This window comes from Falco peregrinus, chromosome 5, assembly GCF_023634155.1.
Source record: "Falco peregrinus isolate bFalPer1 chromosome 5, bFalPer1.pri, whole genome shotgun sequence".
NCBI lineage: Eukaryota > Metazoa > Chordata > Aves > Falconiformes > Falconidae > Falco > Falco peregrinus.
In genome coordinates, this window is record NC_073725.1 from 44,505,744 (window position 1) to 44,518,999 (window position 13,256).

The 13,256-nt window shown below is 36.0% G+C and overlaps 1 protein-coding gene across 1 annotated transcript in view; it reads right to left on the reverse strand.

Moving 5' to 3' along the window:
* The window catches only part of DNAJC1 (DnaJ heat shock protein family (Hsp40) member C1), a 113,403-nt gene that overhangs the window by 35,917 nt on the left and 64,230 nt on the right, over positions 1-13,256 (reverse strand). The window contains exon 8 of the mRNA XM_055806260.1: positions 8,369-8,535. Within this exon, the coding sequence (XP_055662235.1) occupies positions 8,369-8,535 (167 nt within the window). The remainder of the gene's footprint in view (positions 1-8,368; positions 8,536-13,256) is intronic.

Here is a 13,256-nt window from a genome sequence, read left to right on the forward strand (position 1 = left end):
TCTTTTTAATATTCTCCTTAAAGGTTCATAGCATGACGTTCCTGCTTGCATAGATCACAACACCTCTCCACCCAAACTAGTTCTAGCCAGCCTGAGCACGGTACATTTGAGAGCAGAATATTACTGAATTACGTATTCTATAAACACACCATTATTTCTCTAAATTCAAGAACAAATAAAGAAATAAAGTTTTCTATGCTTTGTTAACCTATCCAACCTAACCAACAGGTTCAAAAGAGAAAGGCAGAAAAATTCCACATTCTTACATAGCAGTAGTTCAGTTAGTGTTTATTCAGTCTTTACATATTCCTCACCTCTTTAGGCAAAAGTCTCTAACCCTTGGTTCAATGCTTACTACTTCTGACATTTGTCCCGGTCATAACAACTATTTTCTCTGAATCCATCACTAGGGGAATTTATTTTCTTCATTTTGTATTTACAAATACAATTTGTTCTTTGATGTATATCTGCCATAACACTGAAAACACCAGCTTGAGATGCTGGTTGAAGAATAATCATCACCACCCTTTATTCCTCCTTAAGAAAAGCTGAGGATTAAACCCACTATGTTTAATACAGCAGATGAAATCGGATTTCTGACCCTAATGATTTGATATTCACAGGTCAAAAGCAAAGAGGTCTTATTCCAGATTTAAACATGTGGGTCATCTTCTCCAAGGAAAACTCGAGAATTAAAAATAATATTTCTAAAAAAATCACATTTATTCTCTCCTTAAAGCTATTAAAATATTTACGCCTTTATGGACTTTACTTTGGATTTGAACATCATAAGTCATTAGGCTGACTGGAGGAGAAAGGGGAACAGAATTACTAATATGTACATATGGGACAAAACCATTGCACAAAAAGTTTAGAATAACCAAGGGCCTGTCTACTCTCTTGGTAAATTGAGTCCTGTTCCCTGCTTCACACAGTATGTGACAAAAACGTTCCTTCTCTACACTGTCCCACTGTTATCATCAATATTTTATCAGTATTGTTCTGCCGCACAGAAAAAAAAACTTACATTGTTCTGATCCTGCTCACCAACCTCAGGCAGGAGCCCAAGTATATTATATAGGTAGACTTAAACACTTTTTTAAGTAAGTATGTGTATAGGACAAAACTAGCTTTTTCACTAACACTGATGTAAATATGATAACTGTAGGAGTTACCTGTAGGACACAAACTGTAGAGTTACTTTAAAATGCAAACCCCAATATTCTACTCTGGCTGAGCCTGCAGCATTTGCAGTGATTCAAAGCATATTAAACCATAGTAAAGCCTGAAGTCTTATGACTTAACACTTTCAGTAGCACTCTAATGCAGATAGTTTTTTTTCCTTTCTTTTTTTAAATGCGGTATCTTTTCAGAGTCACTACATTGCTTAAGAGTCTGGTAATAGAATACTGACATTTTCACCTCAGGGTTACTAAATTCAATATGGCCCAGATCAATAGTGACTCAAAGTCATCACCATCTGATGAGAGTTTGGAGCTCAGGTTAAAGTGTATTATGAGCTTAGACTAGCTCCTAGTGAACAGCTTCATAACTGACACTAACAGGTATGGTTGCTGGCAGTCTCAATATAGTGTCTTACATTCAATGGGCCCACAGAGTGATTTACTTTCTCGACCTGAGAGAGTCTACAGCAATCTCTCTGGGTCTGGGTCAAGGCACGCTAGCAGGACGCCGTAAGGAACCTCAGACTGCTGGTTGCTTACTTGTACCTGTCCCAGGAATAAAAAAGCATTAGAATATAGACACATTTTTCAGATACCGTATTTGTTTCACTGTTCAGATTAAGTTATTTTGAAATCAGGTAACCTCAGCTAGCACACTAAAAGAGTAACCCTTCCCCTCAAAGACCAATTTATTAAAACATCTGGTTTATACAGCACCTTAATCCTGCTAAGATACAAACTGCTTGCTTAAGGAATTAACATTTTTTAAAAGCCTGGAAACTGTATTCAGGTAATCCGTCATATGACATCTGATGAGAACAAGCACCATGTTATTTGCTCCTAAAGAAAAAGCATACTCAGATTTCAAAGCAGCACAGATGTGGGAAGATTCAAGGCAGAAGAGAGCAGGTGGCAGCTAGCTGGCAATTATGAAATGTGCCAGATTATAAAATTACTAAGATTTAAATGTCAAAACTATACTTTTTAAACTAGCAAAATAATAATTTAGCATTTGTATAGCATTTTTCCTTTTAATGTTATAAAGCAGAGGCCTCCTTTGTACATTTAAAGTTATTTTATATCATTGTTCCACAGATAACTTTCAAATAAAACCTCCTTTGTGATTAAAAAGCTCACTTGTTTATCAATATCCTATCTATGAAGGAGAGTGCTTTGATGGCCCAAGCTGATAAACATAAAAATGGCATTTTAACAAGAAAAAGTGTTCAGTACAAGATGACCACTGCCTACAGGTTCAAAAACTGGAAAAAATGCTAACTGTGTTTCCAGCATCTACCAATAAATTGTGTAAAACCCACTGTGTAAAAGCTTATGTATAATTTTGTTTCATGGCATTTTTAATAATCCTAATTTAAGGGTAAAGTGTAGCAAATGCAGGAGATCAATGTTATCTAAGCTTTCCAAACTTTGTGCACAAAAATAGTTTTTACTACTCCTGCTTTAGTAAAATCAAGCCAGGTGCTCCTGCAATATCAAAAATACCCAAATGCCAAGCAGTGCCGCAGGATAACATGAAAAACAAAAATAATGAGAAACATCATTTTCTACCCATACATCTGGTCCAGCTGGAAGGGATCAGGCACTGTCTTTCTCCACCTTTATCTCCCCTTTACAGAGCAAGCAAATATCAAAAGGTCAAAAGTATTCACCCCTCACTGAGGTAGAACTTGGAACTCTATCTTCAGAGACAAATGAGTCAAATCATTATATGGAACGAAGAGGAGATTCCAGTGGGCAAAGATGAGGAATCTGTAAACCAAAAGGAATTATAATCCTCATCCCACTGAAGACAATGATAAATCTCCCGCTGACTTCTCAAGGGCCAAGATTTTCGTGTAACATCATTCACATAAACACTGAGCTTTCATGAAAACAACGCATGTTACAAATCATGTAAAATCAAATCAGAACAAAGAAAATGAGAGAAATCCCACAGAGAGAAATTACTTGGCAATGATTCATCAATAGAATCATTCCAGAAACAGTAAATACATATATATTCTTGCATGAATACTTGCAGAAAGGACAGAACAAGATCCGATGTAACAAAACACGTCCTCCAGTAAGTTGCTTTTTCTTCCCACTCCACATAATAGGTTGCCAAACAGGAAAGCAGATGTTAAATGGCTAAAAATGAATGCAACAGTGGCTTAACAATGTATGCAGGCCACAAAACCTAGAAGGAACTCCATGGCAATATACCCTCCAAATTTCCCTTACTTCCTAACAAACATACACAGAACACTTCTTCCAGTCAATTTTTTAGTGACAGATAAAGAAGAAAAAATAATAATAAAAAATCAGAAGCTCAAGCTAACTAAATCAAGATACACATCTCCTCTTAACAACCTGGAAGATCTGGGAGTACAAACATTCAGTGACAGAACAAAAACAATCTTAGAAATAAAACTTTTTCAGTGCTTGCTTTGAAGAGGTGTGTTAACAGCATGACAATGAGCTTTTAGTAATTCCTCTAAGCTTCACAGTCATATGCAGTTTGCATGAATAGTGTTAAACAGTGCTATATGAATATGCAATTTTGTGCTAGGTAAGTATATTCTTTCCTATACTGAAAATAAACACTCAAGAGCTGTATTACTTAATTTCCATGTTCTCAAATACAATTGAGTCTGCTCACACTATTTTCAACAGATGGAGTTGAAGAACAGGATAGATGGTCAAATAAAGGTTTCACAAATGGGCTAGGCAACACGCTCCAGTTACACATCTCTCCCCGCATGTCTTCCCAGATCTGAATTTAAACATCCTGGCTGCAAGCTAAATTTGGTATTTCTTTCTCTGCAAATTTATGAAAGGTAGTAATCAATGATAAATGGTTATAATTTTACCTGAAACAGCCTGGAACAGACTGGAAAAAAAGATGCATCCAGTTATTCCCCCAACAGCTCCCCTCTTCTGGTCTAAACCTCTATCTATTTAACCTCTCCTTATAAATATGATTTTCTAAATTTATTTTTATTGTTGATCTAGTCTTTCTGTTAATTTTTCTTTACTTCTGGAAAGTGCAACAATCAAGACTATACAAAAAGTCCTAAAGGTGGACAAATCACCGCAGAGAAACGCCTAAGAATTACCTCTCAGTACTGTAATACTGAATATTATCTAAGAGTCTCCCAGTAGCTCGCTTTCTTTTAATATTCAGTTCTAAGTAGAGGCTAACAACATGGCAAGACAAGCCCCTTACAGACATGAACTTAGTGTGTTCACAAACTAAGACAGAATAACTGCTGTGCTTTAAGCACATTTTCAGTCAGCTATGCAAATTTACCAACAAAAATAATAATAAAAAAAAAAATCAGAAAACACTCCTCTTTCTACATCTCTTGGTAGACCATTTTACCTTGCCTAAGAAGGAAGCCGTTCAATACTTAAACCCTATGGAAACAGTAATCAACAGTACATTACTAGCTTCCATATTATATTCGCAGACCAGATAAAAAAAAACCCAAATGTTTCTAAGCAACTATCAATTAAAGTTAGTAGACCAATACAAAACACACACTGGTACTCCAAATTGCTTTTTATATTATTTTCCATGTACTTCTGTATTGATGTTATTTTATTTTGAACTGAGTTTGCTCACTTCGTAGGGTGACAGTTGCATGTATTTTTTTCCTTTTTAAGAAAGGACGCTGTCTGCTTTTCGGTACAGATGATACTTTAAATGAACTTTGGGGTAAGGTCTACCCTACAAAGTCTTCTGAATTTGTTATTAAAATTTTATCTCCCCACTACAGATGGCAATTCTCATTTCCAAGCAATTTTCATCAGCCTTTACTTTCAAGATCACCTTCAATAAACACTAATTTACTTGTTTTCTTCCGAAGTTATCCCCAGATCATGATTAGTCTTAATTCCAGCCTCTCCGCCCAACTCCTCTTGACCTGTTTCTTAACATCAACATTGATCTTTTTCTTGTATTCAGTTACAGTATCCAATAGCTTAACTTTTGACAAGCTGCACTTTATTCCTACACCTCCTGACTTATTAGACACATTGAAAAGATCAATAATAACATGTCTTTCTAGGCTACAAAAAGTGGTTTGTTTTTCTTTTTTTGGAAGCCCAGGAAACTGGCCTCTGAAACCACCAACTCTAAATCAATCAAACCTGTGACAGAAACACAAATATCCTTTTTTCTTTACAAATACAGAATTCCAGTTATTGTAAATAATTAATAATATTTATTTTAAGAAGAAAATTCTAATTTTATTTTTCTGCAGGGCCAAAGGCACACTCTTGGACCACAAATAAAATGTAGAGCTCTTATGTAAGGTTAATGAAACAATGATGAGTCAGACTTCTGAAAGCCATTATCTTCTCCATGCTGATATATCTACTTTACAGAGCTATTTAGTCTATGATGTTACTTCCTAGACTAATACCTGTCAGAAAAATATCCAGATTCCTGTTGCAGATGGAACAATAAAAATCTGAATTTCTTTTATTCAGCTTTGATGCATCTAAATTCATAACCTTAGACTTCTAAATCCACTCTTCCAAAGAGTGCAAATGTACTCTTCCAAACTAGAAGAAACATCAGTAAACAGCTTACAGGACTGCAGCCCACGAACCATTAAACCACCTTTAAAAAAAAAAAAAAAGGTCCCCTGAAATGAAAGGAACCAAAGTATTCAAATATCGGCATGTATTAAGAAAAAAAACATCACACAGGCTGACTTCAACCTAATAACTGAATACAATCTAAATTTTTATCAAATTGGGCATTCTGCTTGGTACACCACTTCCGAAACACTAGTCCCGTCCATGGATTACAGGCACCTCCTAAAGTACAAATGTTGACAGTGCAAAGAGGTTTGTGAACAATATTAAATGAATTATAATCATCAACACTTGGGATACCAACACCAGGGTCAGCAATTCCACTTCCTTATTTCTGAACAGATGATATGATAACATACCACTATATGAAGGTACTTTTATCTTACCATACAGATAACTACTCTCAAGATGGGTAGGCCGTACATAGTGCACATCCCTGAGATATCATTAAAGAAAGGGGGAAAAAACCCAAAAGCTCTCTCATGAGTGAAGCATGACAATTGCAAGAAAGTCTGATGGCAAAATGATTTATGAAAGAGTCACTTTTTCCTAAGACCAGCAGAACTGAGAGGTGAATGTTACACAGCACTTTATTACATGTCCATGCAAGAAGAGGGAGGTAGAAAAGGGACACTCTCTCAGTTTGCATGTGTGATTGCAGTGGAGGAAAATACATCTTTCTAAAACAAAGAATGTGTCACATGACAGGAACAATTCACTTGTGTTACTGGCTTTAGTAGCTTGTAGGACCCATTTGTATGTCAACATGAGAATGGCTGTGTTATATGATTTGTAATAAGCTCCCTGGGAAAATGGTTGTACCACATATTCTCTATTTCTTTGTACAGTTTATGAATGTGTTTCTCTCCACTACTGTATTAAATGTCGATGTTGCATTGCTGTAACATATTAGCTGTCAGGAAAGAGAAGCACACCTCGGCTTTTCAGGACAAACACTCTGCCCAGACAGTATACTTGCAAATTGCCTGCTTGTCCCTAAGATGTTAATGTCATTCCTACCTAACAGAATATAATTCAAAAAATGAACTCATTTGAAGTGATGAGATACAATACTGAACCTCCAGGTCTAGGTGTAGAAAAACAAGTTACTTACCTTTTAATAACACTTCTTTGATATTTTAATTTCTGCAACTCCTGTTTCTGAAAGGATGAACCTGCAACTTGTTCTCTTAGCAGTGTCTCTGAAGACACAACTTCTATACATTCTGTGTAGGAGATGCAAAATTATGTCTGAAATAGGCCCAGTCTTACTCAATTCCTTCATTTTCACGGAAATAAAAAACCCCCCTCAATTTCCATCAGAGATAAAAGTGAATTTGGGGATCCAGATAGTCAAGCATGCAACCAACCCAAACTACTGTAAACAAACATACATCTTTTCTCCTTTAGTAATTTGCCCACACAACCTAGTGAGCAAAGCTGGTTCACAGGATCTAACTAACAGGAAACCAATGCACAGACACCTCTCAAGCTAAACAAAGCAATGACTGTATAGACGCTCTTTACTCGCACATAACTCACCTACAGAATTAAGGACCCAAGTTCTTACTTTCTTTAAGGGCATGAAAATATGCTCCAGTGTTCAAGGATTCAGTGTCAATCAATCCCTTACACAGAAATTAAAAGCTAAGAATATTTGCAGAATGGATTTGCTACAGAAATGTAAAAGTAAACAGAACACAGATGCACTAAATAATACAGAAAGACAAAAGATACAGCAAGAGAAAAGTGACAAGTGGGAAGTCATGAAGCTTAGGAATCCAACAGTGGTAGATAATTAAACAGGTTATGCAAAATTCAAGTTATTTTAGAAAAAAAAAATCAATTCTGGCTAAAAATGTGAGGGATTTTTTCACAAGCCTGAAAACAATTAAGGAGTAAGCAAATCTGAAGCACAGAGGAATCAAACAGTTTCAAGATGAAACTATACCTTTTCAAGCCAGTATGTCTTAGTAAAATTTCGCAGAAGGTAAGTACACTAACTGTCACCAAGAACCCTTACCTCTAAGTAGAAAGTACCTTAACAATAGGCCTAAGTAGAATTGTTAGGACTTTTCCATAAGTCAGATGAAATGCACAAAGTACATAAACAGTTCCATAATCAAAAGATACTACACCTGGATATTAAAAAGTGAAGGTTTCTTCTTTCTTTTTCCTTTGTGTTTTTTTCCTTTTTTAAATAGAGAATCTATTCTTGCAAGCAAAATGATATTAACTGCAATTAAGAGAAACAACCAAGCCTCATATAACTTGACAGCATGATGTCCTACTAATTTCTAGTGAACAAGAACAGTATTTATATTAAAAACCATAGAGGGCTTTCATATATTTTAATCAATGACATCCTACTATAACAACCCTTCAAGTATCATTACACAAATTACATTGAACATCAATATAATCTTTCCCATTATGCCTCTGCCTGACAATACTTCTCTGGACTTCAATGGTATATGAATATTGTGGTGGTATACATACAATATTACATTTTTCTTAAGCAGCAAGCAAATGAATCAGCATTTAAAATATGTAACAACATGAAAAGATTTTGAACTTACCTTCTTTTTCTGTGTTCTGTTCCTGCCTCCCAACCAATCATCCATCTGTTCCTCAATCTCTTCAATTGAAGCTCCATGATCATACGATGGTATATAGGTACGTGACTCCAGAACTGTGTATACAGGGAATTCTGATTTTGGTTTCTTGACTTTAGGCTTCTTCTCCTCTATACAGAAGTAAAAAAAAAAAAAAAAAAAAGTAATGCTACCAATACTGCAGAGAAGTATCATTCAGAAGCAGGCTTAGCTCCTCAACTCTTAATGCTATTTCCACCGAGAAAAATTTCCACTGAGAAAGAGGCTTCAATTTCTTTGTTAAAAAGAGAATTCAGAGTTTTGCATAATAATTTTATTTATGAAAAGCAAACAGCAATGCACCAACTTAGCCCCTCTTCTATCTGAGCTATGCCTTTAACGGCCAAATGAGAAGCCCCACCAAATCACAGTTATTTCTTACTACTGCTACACCAATTTGCAATTAAGATTAGTATAGGCGAAAGCATTTAAAAGCTATTAAAAGATTTTGAAAGTCCAGGCGGCTTCAAAGAAACTGGCAAAGGTAGAAAGGTGAGTTTTAGACAATTTTATATTACTCTATGGTCAGTCATGCTGTGTAAAAGCTTTTAAGTAAACAAATAGCTTCTCTGTTTTCATATTTCTGCAACTATAAATAGCTCTGTTCTAGCACTTACATGTTTTGGTGGATTTAAATGTTGGACCTCATTGCTCAAACTGATCACCATTTTCTGCTCTCTCTGGCACTCAAATGGTATTAAATGGAAGCAGCAAACTTCAGGGACAGGAAAGAGGGACAAACCACCACCCTAAATCCCAGTAGCTGAAAACATATCTGCTACATATGATGATCTCAAAAGAAAGATAAAAGGTTGACTGAAAATTGCCAGAACTTTAGGAAAGACAAGAGGATAAGGATCAGAAAAAGAAGTGTGAACACTCAGAAAGCATCCAGAAACTTCAGGTATGCCAAGGGGGACTCTTGGTTTTTCCTCATTGTTTAAAAAAATATATGCTGTATGCAAAATAACTGGATGCTCCTAAACTGAAAGAGCTGATCTAACAGCTGGCTGCAGCCAAAAGAGGAAAGTTCTACTCTGCCTCCACCTTTCCACTCTCCACTGAGTGTGTACGTTGTCCTCTCTCTTCTATTTATGCTTCAACAGTCATCCATCCACTTGGCAAATTAATTCAATTCACTAATCTAATAGAAAATTACTCCTTTACACTCAAATGAAAAAAACAAACCAACCTCCAAATCATTTAAAAGTGGTGGATGAACAAAAGGAGAATGACACCTCTCAGCGGCACCGAGTCGTTACATCAGCTTATCTGCCTTTGCAACCATGTCCTAATACTCTTCTGAGCATCAGAGGAGAAATGTGTTTTTCATGAAAACCTTCTTGAAAAAAAAAAATCCTATAGAGGACAGAGGGACTGTTACCTACAGACTCTTGATGCAGAATTCCTTTTCCTAACAGAATACATGCAAGAACAGCACTGTGACAAGGCTCCATAGACTTGACAAACTCTAAGGAACCAAATATTTAAGAAAACAGTAAATGAAGACTGTTTCACAGTACCTTTCAGAAGTCCAACAAGAACAGGAAATTCATACAGATCTTGAAAGTTAACAGAATAACTAACAATCCTTTAAACTTTTAAATGTACATTGTTCAGAGACCTGGTTTTGTGAAAAATCTCTAATTTTGCTTATAATTGTCAAATTAGTCTCAATAAATGAAATATTAAGTGAATACTTGAATTTGGAATTTTTTTTTAGCATCCTTCTACAAGTATGCCCAGTAAATACAATCAAATAATATATACTCCCCAAAAAAACCAAACTAAAAGAAAGCCCCAAAGTGTTAGTCAGCAGTTCTCATTGTTTCGATGTTACTAAAGACAATACTGGTGCAAAATTATTTTTGTCTGCTTCATAAGGTAATATTTATAATCAATTCACATATATTAATCATTATCTCATTTTTCCCCAAAGCTGCCTTATGTAATAGCTTCTAGAGTCTGAGTTAAGATTTGCATGGATAAGTAACAATGGCTTCACCAGCTATTTACTGCAAACACATATAATGGCCAAAATATTCTAGGACGTTACCTTAAATGACAATTTCCACTACTGTAGTTCAGTCCTGCAAAACAATCAAGCACACTGCATATGTTCACTTGGAATGCACTAACAGTGCAGACATAGCAAGACTGCTGGATTTTCCTTTAATCTTGCACTCTGTCAGCTACTGTTTGCTAATCCTCCCTCTCAAAATATGTTAATAGTCAAAGCCTGAATGCATCTAACTAACATTTAAACAATGAGAGCCTAGCCTGCAGATTGGTCACCTAGGCTCTTTCTGTTGTTTTAGAACTAATTCTCTAAAAGTATGTCCAGAAGACACTGCACCCACTTTAAAATGAGGTATCAAAGACAGTATCTAGGCTTTCTTCAGGCATTTAAGTGACAGGGGAAGACCTAACACAGAAAGACACCCTGCTGTTTGCTAAGTATCCAAGGAACAAAATAATCCCACCTAGAGAAGATGGCAGTACAACCTCAAACAGGCACTCAACCAGAACTAAAAAAAACCTTGTGTCTCCCACAAATACTCAACAAGATGTAGGAGTTCAGCACATCCCTTACATATCACAATGGCTCACATACTGAATTAAAACAAAATAAATAGAATTTAAGTCACAGCACCATTGACACCGGACTCCCAATAACCCATTGAGAATGGTTTTACCTCAGAACTTTACAAAGCCACTTTTTAGAATAGGAAAGCACATAAAAGTGGTTTAACAGTAACATCATATAGGATTTTAGGTAGAGGAAGTTAAGAAGTTATGTTCCAAGGTAATGATGTACACTGTGAAGCCTCAACTTAAGGCAGCCAAGCACTGTTGCTCTTCCAGGCGAAGATGGAGAAAGCAAAACAGATCACAAACTATTTCACCCTCACAACAGAAGTCCACAGCAGACACCCAAGAAGAAGACCTCTCTCTTCAGTAATCTCTTCATTACCAGCAATTCAACTGGCAACTCAAAAGACACTTACGACCTGACCTAGTGCTTTCCCCTAAAGAGAGTAAGGTCCAGGTTTTCCAAACAGTAGATGATGCCTAGACAGCTGAATTCTACATCTGCTAAGGCTTGACAGACAGCCAGGAAGCTGGTGTTGCTGCCACCACCACAACCTAAAGCAAGGATGTGTTTGATCATGCTGACAGTAGCGACAACTGCAGCTGTGATTCAGAGTTTAGAAACACAAGTGTTCCCTTAATACTTAGTGTCATATTCTGATGGTGCTGGGTTTAGATGATGTGGCCATCCACTGTAACAGAACAGGCTTTTAAAATGCATTTTTCTCCTCCAGTCTCAAATACTGTTCTAACATTGTTGTGCATAAATTTTAAGTGAAATGCAGGATAAAGCATGCAGAAAAAGATTTCAGACATTCTTCCCAGTTCTGCGACAGCCTACTCACTGTCCACCGGAGTCCCCATGAGACCACTATGCCCTACGTGGGCACCAATATCCAGCAGACCTTAATTATGAGCAGACTTACTGGTGCTCATAAAACGAAATGCAGTGGAGAGAAACAGTCTTGGTGAAACCAGAGGCTGACTTCAAGCTCAATAGGGTAAATGAATAGCTTACACTAAGTACTATTTTCTGTGATTTGGCAATTAAAATACATCATGTTCCCAGTGTAGTAACTTTTCTAGTTTATTGAATAAAATAAAAAAAAAAGGCAACAGCAGAAAGTAAATGGATAATCCAAGATTGTAAGCACTATGAAAACCATTTCAAGTCTACCACTCCAAAGTAAAATCCTTGGTCCTTTACATGATTTATGACTTTTACAGAGTTCTAGTTCTTCTGTAGCAGAAGTTGTTTTGTAATTTACTGACTTCCCACCGCAAAGATACTAATTTTCTATGAATATTTTCTACCTTTAGAACTATCAAGTTCTTTACCAAAAGACTAAATTTGACTGTGTATTTAACAACTTAAAGTTAGAAAAAAAGAGATATCATTTGTCCCCTATGTTTGAACTGCATATAAACATATGCATCACTGGGATGCCTAGACTTTAGCAGGTAACAATTAGCAAACTCTCTTAAAGTACAGTACTTCACGTTCCTGAAGGCCTCCAATACTATTCCCATACTGGCTACACATTTTACTATTTTATGGTACCATGATCCGGGTTTTGAAGTTTGATGAATTACTTGCACATAATCACATACTTTGACCTTCCTCGTTAGTCTTCCACCTTGTTATTACATTAATTTTATCAGTGGCATTATTAATAGTATCTGGCTAATGGTTATTTGCTTTAACCTATATCAGCTGTCATTTTTAGAAGATAAGTAATCAGCATTTTGGATGAAGTGCCATGTAATAAAACCGCTGTGTTTTCTTCCATAATAAGTATGAGGTCCATATTTTAAAAGTTTTCAGAAAAGTATATATTCATTTTACCTGTTAGTTGATGTAAACATACAGAATTCAGAGAATTTTTCACAGAAGAAACAACCACTTCATAGAGAAAGAACAAAAAAAACAAGCGCAGAACTGCTGCCAAGGAAGTATGATACATCAAGCTGGAGCTCCCTCTCTCTGCAAGGCTCTTAAGCATGAACAAGACTTCCCAGAATTCACAGAAAATACAGTAAAAAAAAAAAAAGACAAACTATTCAATATCAATGCAAATATGAGCAAACATTCCTGTTTAAAAAAAATGTAATTTCTGTACTATTAATAAAATCAATGGGATTATATATATCTGTCTCTAAGTCACGATACATTCATACATCTGCTGTACTGGGACCTTTGAGCAAACTAACAAAAAACCAT